Source organism: Callithrix jacchus, chromosome 11, assembly GCF_049354715.1.
Source record: "Callithrix jacchus isolate 240 chromosome 11, calJac240_pri, whole genome shotgun sequence".
NCBI lineage: Eukaryota > Metazoa > Chordata > Mammalia > Primates > Cebidae > Callithrix > Callithrix jacchus.
Window position 1 is genome coordinate 28722321 of NC_133512.1, and position 12172 is coordinate 28734492.

General features: G+C 40.9%; 1 protein-coding gene across 5 annotated transcripts in view; it reads right to left on the reverse strand.

The window, feature by feature from the left end:
* CHN2 (chimerin 2) overlaps nucleotides 1–12172 on the reverse strand; it is a 322514-nt gene that overhangs the window by 138246 nt on the left and 172096 nt on the right. For all 5 annotated transcript variants that reach the window (XM_078342504.1, XM_002751440.7, XM_035253537.3 and 2 more), the window contains one exon: nucleotides 10025–10080. In XM_078342504.1, the coding sequence (XP_078198630.1) occupies nucleotides 10025–10080 (56 nt within the window). The remainder of the gene's footprint in view (nucleotides 1–10024; nucleotides 10081–12172) is intronic.

A 12172-nucleotide genomic window follows, 5' to 3' on the forward strand; every position in this document is an offset into this window, starting at 1 on the left:
GATTGTGCCACTGCACCCCAGCCTGGGTGACAGAGTGAGACTCCATCTCAAAAACAAAATGAAACAAAACTGAATTTAAAATAGCTTTGTTAATTAATTTTGAAATAGCTTTGTGTTACCACAAACATAGCATTAGAAGTATAATACCAGAAAACGGAGGGTAGAGGCAGGAGATCAGGCTTAATTAACTGCCGACCCCACCCTTACAAGCAGTATTCACAGTTGGTCACTGCAACATATGAGAGTAAGGGAAAGTTAGAAATAGCAAAGAAGAAAGACAAAATATTTTTTAAAGGGTGGAAAATAACATCTAAAAGGAAGTACATCTGGGAAAAATAAAGAAGGCTATACGTGCCTGTGCTGAAATCCGTGAATAGTCTAGCACAACTGCTAAGCAAATAGCAAGCATTACTGGGAGGCAAGAGCATCTTGAGTCTTCTATCCTTAGGGACTAGGGAGGAAGGATGAAATAGAAAGCAGAGAGAAGCAAGAACAATCCTTAGACCAGTAGTTCTCACACCCGAGGGAGCATCAGAATCCCCTGCAGAGCTTGCTAAAGCACAGACTGCTGGGCCCATCTCCAGGGTTTCTAATTCAGGAGACGTGGGATGGGCCAGAGAATCTGCATGTCTCACCTGTTCCCAGCTGATGCCCCTGCTGCTGGTCCTGGGATCAGACTCTGGGACTCACTGGATTACAAACTCAGCCCTGGATATGAACTGTCTGGGTTGGAATCTGGCCTTTGCCCCTCTTGCATTTCCTGTCTCATTTCCTCCTGTGTAAAGTGAGAGGGATAAGCCCCATGAGACTGTCGTGGGCATAGCATCTGTGAAACTCTGAAGCCAGTGCTCAGGGCACAGGAAGTGCTCCTTATGTGACAGCTGTCATTACTATTAAAAGACTGACAACAAGTAAATAATTAGGTAACATCATTTAGCGTAGTCATATTAAAATTGGGGCCGTCATCTGACATTGCATCCTCTACATTTTCATGATGGAAAGCAGAATCAAGGTCAGAAATCTACATCTAAGTCTCTCAGTGCTCCGTTGGATAGCCCACAGTCTAGGAGGAGACACCGCTTATCTGGAGCAAAGTACAACCTGCCTTCATCAGCGTTATTTCTCAGTTACAGTTTAACCAGGTGAGCAAAATGTGAAGCATGTCTTTAAAACTTCACTATAGGTCCAGCAGTATGCATCTGCCTCTTTTCCTGGATAACCCTGGCTACACCCCAAATCTTGTGGGGCCTAACCTCTGAGTCACAGAGCAGACTTAATATGGGGCTGCTGTAGGTAGCAACTGCTATGGAGGTGTGACATTTGCTTTGTGTTCGGATGTGTTAGGTTGGTGTTACAAAAGCCAGTGCCTCCTCAGAACCATTGTGTCTCAGTCTGGATCCCCACTCACTACCACCACCACCCCAGATCAGTGAGTAATGGGATCTTGGATTATGGCTGTCCTAGCCTAGGGAAGGATGGCAGAATATGTGTTGTAATACATGATACTATCAGTTATTTCTTTTTTCTAAAACAGTGAACTATATCACATAGGAGTCCAACTCTAGTAATTAAGGGAATACACATTTTCAGGTGAGATGTTCAGAAATCAAAATTGGGCATGCTGGCTCATGCCTGTAATCCCAGCACTTTGGGAGGCCGAGGTGGGTGGATCACTTGAGGTCAGGAGCTCAAGACCAGCCCAGCCAACATGGTAAAACCTCATCTCTACTAAAAATACAAAACTTAGCTGGGTGTGGTCAATGCCTGTAATATCAGCTACTCAGGAGGCTGAGGCAAGAGAAGGGCTTGAACCTGGGAGGCAGAGTTTGTGGTGAGCCAAGATCGCACCACTGCATTCCAGCCTGGGTGACAGAGTAAGGCTCTGTGTGAAAAGAAGAAAAGAAAAAAAGAAATAAAAATCACCCAGGGAGATTAAAGAATATTCTCCGGAAACTTTGCCTATTATCGATCACTGATTAACTTCCCATTTATTTTCCTCATTCTACTTTTGCCTCAACTTATGTCTTGGCATATGTACTATTCCTTCGTGGCCCTCTCCAGCTCAACTCACCTGCTCCCCTGGCTCTGAACTCCGTAACAGCTTGGCCTCAACAGCCCTTACCCAGTGCTTACGTTTTTACCTTGGAAATGTCTGATTATGCTCCAGGGGCACACTTGCAGGGTCTGTATTATTTTAGAAGAAGTTCAAAGTGTTCCAAAGAGACTGAATTTGGGGACAGGGGGAGTATGCCTTTTGGTAGAGCACAGTACTTGTCAATAAAAAAGAAAGTTATCAGTTTTTTTTTAAAAAGCAGAAAACATTTGGTTCTATCTTTAGGGGAAAAAAATCATGCCAAAATTTTAGTTCTAACATTGGTTTTTACTAGATTTTTCCCCTGTACTACAGCAGGTCTAAACTCAAAGCAAGTCCAGTTCAGAACAAAGTTGCATCAAGAAAAAGGGCTGAAGGCATTTGTGAGTGAGATGAAAGCCCGGAGGAATAATAATGGGAAAGTCCTTTATTTCTGATTGTGTTGACATTAAGTGGGGACAGACAAGTGGAGAAAGCCTAGCATGAAAAAAATAGGAATGTCTTTTCCTGCAAGGGAAGAAATAGCCTTCTGATTACTACAAATAAAGCCAACTAAAAGGTAATGAGATTGATTTTTGTTTGTGGCTTGTAGAATCAATCTCATTACTTTAGAGACATACCTTGTCCAGATGTCTTAAATTAGTAGAGTTTTCACATCCTACCAAATTCACTTTAAAACATTTATTTCGATAAATAAAAGAAAAGTGGGAGAACTGTGGAATAGTAGAAAATCCCTCAGAGTTCACTTAAAAATCTGTGATTAAAATGCATTGAGTTAGGTGAAAATGATATGGTCAATCAATACGGCTTGTCAAAATCTTCCAGACAAGCCTAAGACAAGATAAATACCCTTGAGCTATAAGGCTGTGAAGTCTAGATATAATTAATACAATTTTAAATAGTGTAATGAAGAAATGGACTGTTTTTGAAGGCTTACAGGAACAGTTATTAGAAATAAAGACAGAAAAGAGTAAAATTGGTAGATATTTAGAACACCAAAAACTAGGGAAAAAATGCCTAAAAAGAGGGTATGAACACTTAAATTGGTGTTTAAAAAATGAATACAATTCACTGGAAGGTAAACTAAGGTAGTGAGATACTACTCCTGGTATGGTGGCTGACACCCTAAAACCCAGCACTTTGGGAGGCCGAGGCAGGCCGATGACCTGAGGTCAGGAGATCAAGACTAGCCTGGCCAACATGGTAAAACCCAGTCTCTACTAAAAAAATAAATAAATTCCAAAGTTAGCTGGGTGCAGTGGGGTATGCCTGTAATCCCAGCTCCTTGGGAGGCCGAGGCAGGAGAATCGCTTGAGTTTGAAAGGTGGAGGTTGTGGTGAGCCAGGACTGCACCACTGCACTCCAGCCCAGGAACTACAGAGCAAGACTCAGTCTGAAAAAAAGGCTTGGCCACTGCCATCTGTACTTGGTCTACTTTCTAACCATCAAGAAAAAAGCTGATTCTGATCATGAATGCTAGAAATTTCTACCATTCATTTCTGCATTTAAAAAGTTTTCCAAAATAGACTATTCTATAGCAAGGAGAAAGAAATGAAGCTATATAAAATGGAGAACAATTTGAAATAATAGTATGCCATTGTATTTCCCTTTTTGAAATTGCTTTTTATAATCCCATATTCACTATAGCAACTTCAAAGAAGATAAATGCACCAAATCATTTACAGTCACAAAAGAACTTATGCATATTTAGTGTAGGCTTGAGGTAATTTTAGGGGAACTTGACTCTCAGTGAGTCACACAAGTAAATCTTGCCATTTTGGCCTTTTGGAGAGGCCAAGAAGAAATTTGGATTAGTCCAGGAAAAAATTTTAGTCTGTGTTTAAGTAAGTACCTTAACAACTGCCAAAAGTCTAACTCGCTACCCTAATAACAGCATTGAGTAAATCTGATATGCCAGTAGTAATAGTTTGAGAATCCCAAACTCCTTATGCTAGCAATCACTATCCTTTTTTTCATCATTTTGAAAATTACTGATGTATTTACTTATTCCCCACTGTTGCTTGGCTATGCTCACCGCTAAGGATATACTTATGATTCAGAATAATGAAGTCTATGAAGCTTATATTTTCCTGGAGAGAGATAAACAAGTGACAATGAAATATGTTAAGGAAGTGTATCAGAGAGTGTGTGAAGTGCCACAGATACAATAAACGAGGCTATATGACAGAGAGCCTCCAAGGGCAGGGGAGGTGCTACTTTTTTATGGAGTTTAGGAAGGGCCTCTTATTATATGAAATTTGACCCGAAACCTAGACATGCAGAGAACCTGGGTCTAGGAATTTCAGGCAAAGAGCAAGTGCAAAGGCTCAACAATAGCGACAGTGTGGTTTTTGTGATGAATGGCAACAGAATCTAGGGGGGCTGAAAGGCAGTGCACTTGGAGAAAAATGGTACAGACAGAGCAGTGACAGATGCAGGAGGCACACTATGGCTCCTAGGCATGGCAAGAAGTTTGCTTTTATTCTAAGAATAACAGAAAGCTAATTGGAGGGTCTAATTTATATTTAACGATGATTTGGGTTCCTGTCTGGTGACTGGAGGGTGTATGTGTGTGTGTACGTGTGAGCTGCAGGGAAGCTGCCATGAGCGGAAGCAGCGGGATCAGGCAAGAGGCTCCTTACCTGCGATTAAATCCACGCAAGAAATGACAATGGCCTAAACCACACAACATTCATGGAGATAGAGTGAAATGAACAATGCAAGATATATTTGGAGACAATTAGCGAAGAATGGAGGAGAAAAGGGTGAGGGTAGGGAAGGGAGAAGTACAGGTTTCTGAAGTTAGGTACCATCCAATGGAGTGGAGCCTCATTCTATTTTGAACATGAGGCTGGTGGTGGCCTGTGAGACGGTGACCTGAGAAGGTCCAGTGGACAGGTGGATAGAGGTGTCTGGAGCGTCAGGTAAAGGTTTTGGCTAGAAAAACAAATTTGAGAGTCAACATTCTGCATAGTTTGTTACCGATAACCCAGGCACACATCAGGTAAGTAATAATGCTTAAAATGTGACTGATAATTGATGGAAAAAGCAAGTGAGAACTCTGCGTACGGGAAGATGTTTTGCATCTGTTGGCATGGAGTGTTCACGATAAGCCAGCGGAGCACCAGGTGCCGCGGCTGCTCAATAAATATTAACTTGCAGTGGCAAAGCTCAAGAAAGCAATGAACTGTTATTTCAGGAGCTGATCCTACCTAACTTCACTGGCGCCAGCACTGTTGCTCAGCTGCTTGTACCTTCTGTTCCTCATCCTCAGTATCTTTTTTCCTGGTGGCTTAATTCCTGACCTGGACATCTTGCTTTCTTCTTGATTGCTGCCTTTTACTCTCACATTCAGAGAATACGGTCCTCACTACAACTCTGTCCCTAATGACATCCCAGAGCCTGTTCTTCATGGGTTTCTGACTCTGCCATGAACACGAACTTGAATCATGAACAATAACTGAGTATGTTATGCACCAGGCACCATATTGGACACTTGACCCACATATGCCATTGACAGCAACCCTGCAAAATAGATGCTTATCCTTGGGTCAGGCCTTCATCTCCCTGAGAGAGTAAGTGGTTGGCTCTGTCAGGTAGCTAGAAGTGGTGGAGCAAGAAGTCAAAACAAGTCCATGCTGACTCTGCAGCTGAGCTTCCTGCTTTGCTGGATTTGCTAAGCATGTGGATTTCGCCTGCTGAATCAGTCTGTACCCAGTCTCACCCAGCTCCCCAGCAAAGTCCATTAGGTAGTTGGTATCTGTCGATAACCACCATGCATCAAGGCAGACTGGCCTATGTCTATACCCTGGAGGGGCAGTGTTCCACATCTCTGTAATTGCACACTTTGCTTGGTGCTTTAATGTGGGTATTTATCATGTGGAACTGACAGGTCCTAACCTGGGAGAAGCTCATGGCCTGGAAGGTATGAGTCATCAGAGAAACAACAGAGACTGAGTATACTGGAGCTCCCACACTAGGGACCAGGGAAGAGTAGCTGGGAGGATGAGGACTAAAGACCGAGAAGGCAGTACTTTGGGAGGCCAAGGCGGGTGGATCACAAGGTCAAGAGATCGAGACTATACTGGTCAACATGGTGAAACCTCGTCTCTACCAAAAATACAAAAAAATTAGCTGGGCATGGTGGCATGAGCCTGTAGTTCCAGCTACTTGGGAGGCTGAGGCAGGAGAATTGCTTGAACCCAGGAGGCGGAGGCTGCAGTGAGCCGAGATCACGCCATTGCACTCCAGCCTGGGTAACAAGAGTGAAACTCCGTCTCAAAAAAAAAAAAAAAAAAAAAAAAACCAAGAAGGAAGGCTCAGAGCTGTGTAGAAGAGGAAGATGTGGGCTCTCAGTTAAGGGATGAGATGTAATAGGAAAGCGTACATAGAAAAAATCATAACTCACTGGTCAAAGGAAACAGCCTTTATTGCCTTATGCAAATGTGTAAATAAAGCTTCAATCTCCCTGGCCACAAACTCATACCAAAAGGCTTTCTGTCTTCATTAGGCATGTCCCCTAAGCACACAAGTATGTTACAAGATAAAGAGATGTATGACCAAACACTGTCTGTAGTGGGGGGAGCCACTGCAGGAGGCCAGCTCCTGGGAGGCTCGGCAGTTTGGGCATGAACCGTCTGCAGTTGATGCCGGGAACACTCTGAACCCCTCTGTGGTGACTGAGCAATCCCAAGCTTCTGGAAGAATTGGCAAAACCCAAGCTATCTGAAATTACAAGAAGAAATTGTTGATTTTTAATCTGTAAATTCTCTTAGAATTTGGTTGCCCCGAAATGAGTTATTTGCATTGTGATGCTTGTTACTTACTGTACTGATTATATTTGAGAAAATGAAGGATAATGTGAAACCCTGAGATGTGACTTATAACTTTGTCTCTGCTGAGATGCAACTTGTAACTCTGGCTCTGCTGAACTGTTCTGGTAAAAACGGGAACTCTGTGAAAGGGACTAACCACATGGCTTGACTGCCAGAGAGACATGACAGCGTGTAATGGGCTTCTCGTTGCAGAGAGCCTATAGGCAGATGTGTAATGGAGAGGCTTATTACCTGGATTCCTTTCCCAGGAAAGGCATATTGATTATGGCCCTGGAAAGGGAATACAACCCTTATGGAAAGCATATAAACGGACGCATGAGGGGCATCTGTCTCTGTGGTTGAGAGAAAGATGTAAAAGTCTATCTTCTCCCACCGCTCCTCCACGCACCGCCTGTGTGGAGGTCCCCTCCTCTTGCAGTTTTTGTGGTCAGGCTGGTTGTCCTGTGTCAGATCCTGTTCCCCCTGCAGCTGTGAGCCCAATATGTTCTTGCTGATAATCGTAAGTTTATGTTTAACCTCTATTCTTGCTAAGGTGTATGATTTCTATGCTGACACACAAAAAGTTATCTTTACATTGTTCTGCTTTTATAATACCACGTTGTGATTTTTGTGCACCAGTTTTTGTAAATGTATTCTTTTTGTAATTATCACTGAAACTGTGTAATTTTGCTCCCCTCCCCTATTGAAAGAGCACAATAAAAAAACCTGAGGTTTTCAGGGGAATGGCAGGCATCCACCAAGCAGCTTTATGTGGTGTCTCCCCTGGGCCCAGCTTTAAAGAAAACTTTTTCCTTGTCTCTCTCTTTCTTTTTCACCAACCCGCAATCACTTTGAGAGATCTTAAACCCATGTTGATATATTGGGAGCTGGTCTCGCCAATAACTTAACATCACACTGGAGGACAAACTAGAGGACAAAGGGAACTGAAGCTACTCATCTGAGCAGCACCTGTTCTTCCAGCAAACGTGACCTGTTGCCACCCGACACCTGACTGGCTGGATGGGCCCCATGCTGCCTGCTGAGGAAAGGGAGCTCATAAATCTCCATTTCACGTTAGGTTTCGTGGCAGACATGGGATATGGAATTCCAGAGGAAAGCCAGCATCAACCAGACATCACTTATTAATAAATCAAATTGGTAAAGGTTGAAAGGTAATGAGCATGGTTTAACAGGCAGACGAGAGGGGAAGAGAAGAGACAGGGGCACCATATCCTTTAGTCACAGCAGATGGTGACAGCACTGCAACAGCAAATAGATACGCAGTGGCCCCTCGGCCCACTGAATGGCTGAAGAGTTTCAGCAGAACCCTAGGAAGAGTTTGCACAAGGATAATCCAAATTGCCTACCTCCACTGCTAACACGCCACCTGCCTCACGGGACAACTGACATGGTTCCAAGGATTTTGAGAAGCAGAGAGGTTCTCTCTCTTTCTTTTTTCCTGTCTCTTTCACACACACATATGTATACAAACAGAGACAAAATCTTAAATATATATTTAATCACATCATACATTTGTTGTCTTTTATTATGATATTCAAAATGCCAGTAGCCAAGTTCTTTGCTATATTGTCCACATCAAGACCAAAGCTGAAACAGAGTCAGCTCTCCAAAAACATGCGCAGAATAAACAGACGAATGACTGCTTGCTATCTGTTTGCATTTCAAGTTCTGATGCCTGACCTTGCCTAGTATCTTTTTATTAATGTCCCTAGATAGAGTCTTTAGTTGTATTCTAATTTTACAACATTTTTATTGAGAAATTTAAACTTCTGTACCTCCTTACATATGGCAATAATTTTTCTGATGGAGAAACAATAAAAAGTAGGAGTGAAGGAATTTTTAGCAACTTGTTTCTTAATTTGCACTGAGAACACCCTTATTTAGGGCATCTCATTCAAAAATTTATATTTATCCTATTTTTCTCTCATTTAAAAAAATTCAGTATTAATGGATTTGATTATTGAATACCAAATAACAAATTATTTGATATTTAGTAATAAATTACTGAATATATTATTTGAACATATTGACTGCAGAGTTAGTGACAGGACAAGATCAGAGTACCAAATAAATAGAACTCATCCTGGATTTTTCCTTAAGCACCAGCTACTTCCTCGTCTCCAGCCACATGCCTGGGATGAGAAAGTCTACAGTGCACTAAAATTTAGATGATAAATTTCATCACCCCTCAACAGATGTAACATTTTATGTAGAAAAATGTATTCAACCATGATAACTTGGATCTGAGTATGGGGATGCATGTACCTAAGTCTTTGAAACATGTTCAAAACCAGATCCAAACAGAACTAATACTCAAGAGTGAATCTCAAGAGTGTTGGAATTGGAGGCTTTCCCCCTTGATAAGGCACTTTAAAACCTGTCTGCAGCTCTGTATTTAATCCTAGTAATAACAAAAATAAGCAAGGACCCATGGGCCTTTGATTTGAAGGAGATTAAATTTGCTATTAAAGAAACGGATCAGAATAAAAACAGAAAATAGAGCCTTAGTCCTGCCTTTCAAATCTTGCTGCCATCCCACAGAATCAGAGAACTGATTAGTGAATTAAGGAAAGTTCTGTAGACTGGCAAGCACTTTTACAAGTTGATATATTTTTTAAGCTATCTCCAAGAATTAAAACCTCATCACTTTTTTTGTAGGGCTTTATATTTTAAAATGTCATGTAAATATGACAAAGCATAAAGATTTGCTAAATATGGGCACTGAAAGTACCCAAAGGTTTATTATTCTCAGTACTTTCTTTACTGTAAGCATTTCATAATAAAAGATCCCAAAAGAATCAAAATGATATTAACAAAGAAAACAACCAGAATACACATTTTTTTCGTGTTTACAAAGGTTGTTTAATTTGTCTTGGCAATGGTTAAAAATATGAGACATCTGAGTCCAAGTTGATTTGCAATTTTTAAATAATGTCTGATGTCAAAATATAGATTATGAAGACGTTAAATTTTTTGACACTCTAACAAATGTTAATAGAAATCAACTCCCAGGAAACCTGAAATCCCTCCACTCTCAACATAGTGCTGACAATTCATCATATTTAACAAGGTGTATTGGAAATAGCTGAGTACTGACCTCCCGAGGACAAATGATTCTCTTGGGACGAGGTGCCTCTTGCTGTAACTGATATACTGCCAAAAAAGAGAGAAAGAGAGAGAGAAAATAATTAGAATTAGAATACTGCAACACATATCAACATGCCTTCAAACATTTCCATCCAAGTACAGTTCAAGAATTGCAAATATTAAAAAAAAAGAGAATACAGGCACATTTTTTAGACTGGATAAAGTCAGATCATTTATATGGAAATTAGTCGCTGTGAATAAAAACTTGCAAAATTGATTTTTTTATTCTTATAAGGCCAATTTAGTTTCATAATTGTTACTGGCATTGTTCATTTTATGGCTTTCTTGGAAGACCAAATATGGCTAAAATTCTTCTGACTATTTTAAAGATGAAATTATACTTGTGAGTACCTGAGTGGTAAGATCATATAATAGGATTCCTGAACTTAAATGCCTATGTCTCCTGACATACCAGGGAAAGAACTGGCTTTATAAGAGGAGTGCCATTCTCTGAAATGTTAGTTATGTACAAAGACATAACTGATTCTGTGAGTGAATGAAACACCAAGCCATTTCTCTCTCTTTTCTCCCTCCATTTTTTCCCTGTCTATCACACTGCAAATTCTCATCCATTTGAAGACTTCCCACCCATTGTCATTCCTCTTTCCTGGGCCCTTTCTCATCTTAAATAATAGTAACTCCTTTCTAACCTAATTTAAAGGCAGACTTTCAGGCTTAGGCATGGAGGAAAGCAGGTCATTGTATAGAAAGCAATTTATCAGACAATTATTTGTGATTTTTTTCAGAATATAATGAGTGATTTTTCTGCTGCTCAGCTAGTCTTATTATTTCTGCTAAAGGGAAAAGCTACCCTAAGCAGGTATCTTTGGATTCTATATCCATGAAAATACAGTTTTTTTTTTCTTTAAAAAGTTAATATTATCTTCAGAATCCTGGAGAGGAAAGAATTAATTTTAGATGGAATACATCTATAAAAAGTTTTTTTTTTAAACTAGATCTGATAAAGTCTTTCTAGAATATGTAATAAGATAAGCAACACTTTCTGATTTATTTTTAGGCTCAAAATAAAAAATGTAATTGAAGGGCAGATAATCATATGCAAACACAGATAAAAATGATGAAAAACCTTTTGTAATTATGACTCCCCAATGTCTTTGGTTCAACATGGTTATTTTCTTACCAAATGAAGTGTAGACTACCTGCCTTTCTCACAGAGAAGATACTATCTAACCCTCTATACATTTTGAAATGTACCACATTTCTAGGTATAGGTCACCCATATTGATGTGTCACTTAAGGATGACTATAGTCATCTCTGAAAGGAAAAGAGAGTTCAACATAACCCTTTAGCTCAGAAGGACACCAAAAATGACAGACAGATAAAAAGAAGGCTTTTACACACCTGCTTCCATGTAGAGAAAGAGCCTTCAGATCCTAATGAGCCAATACGTGGATAGCGGGACTAGGTGGAGAAAAGGTGAACGACCTAGCATACAAGATCATCAACGAGTTGGCACACACTGTTCACCTTGTGCTATCTCCACTGGCTTCCATGGCATCACCGTCCTGGTCTTCTTCCTTTGATCCTGGCTGCCTCTTTCCTATGCATGTTGCTCTTCCTCCTCCTCTACCTGTCCACTGACCACAGGACTTACCTTAGACCCTCTCCAGGTCTCATTCTCTTTCTTCTCCCTAGGGAATCTCCTCCACACCTCACTTCGTTTATCTCCTACACACAAAGGCTCCCACAGCTCTGCTCAGAACCCTCTGCTAAGCTCCAGAACGTATATCTTACTTCCTACAGATTCCTCCTGATTTTCTCAAAAGAAAAAGGACCTCAACTTCAGCATATCAAAAGTTGAACTTAAGATCTTTCTGTCCAAGTCTAGGCTTCTTCTGGGAATTCTGAAATCCGTGAAGGAGCCATTCTTCATCCTGCTTCTCTAGCTGCCGGCATCCTAGAAGTTGTTCATCACACCTCAGATGGTCAGTTCATCAGCAGACCCATCACTTTCGCTTTGTAACATCTCCCAAGACTATCCACTCCTCTTCATCCCTATCATTAACTCCCTACTGCAAGCTCTGGATTCTTCCCACCTTGCAGACTGTTTTCTCCCTGGTGACTGTTTTAAAACAT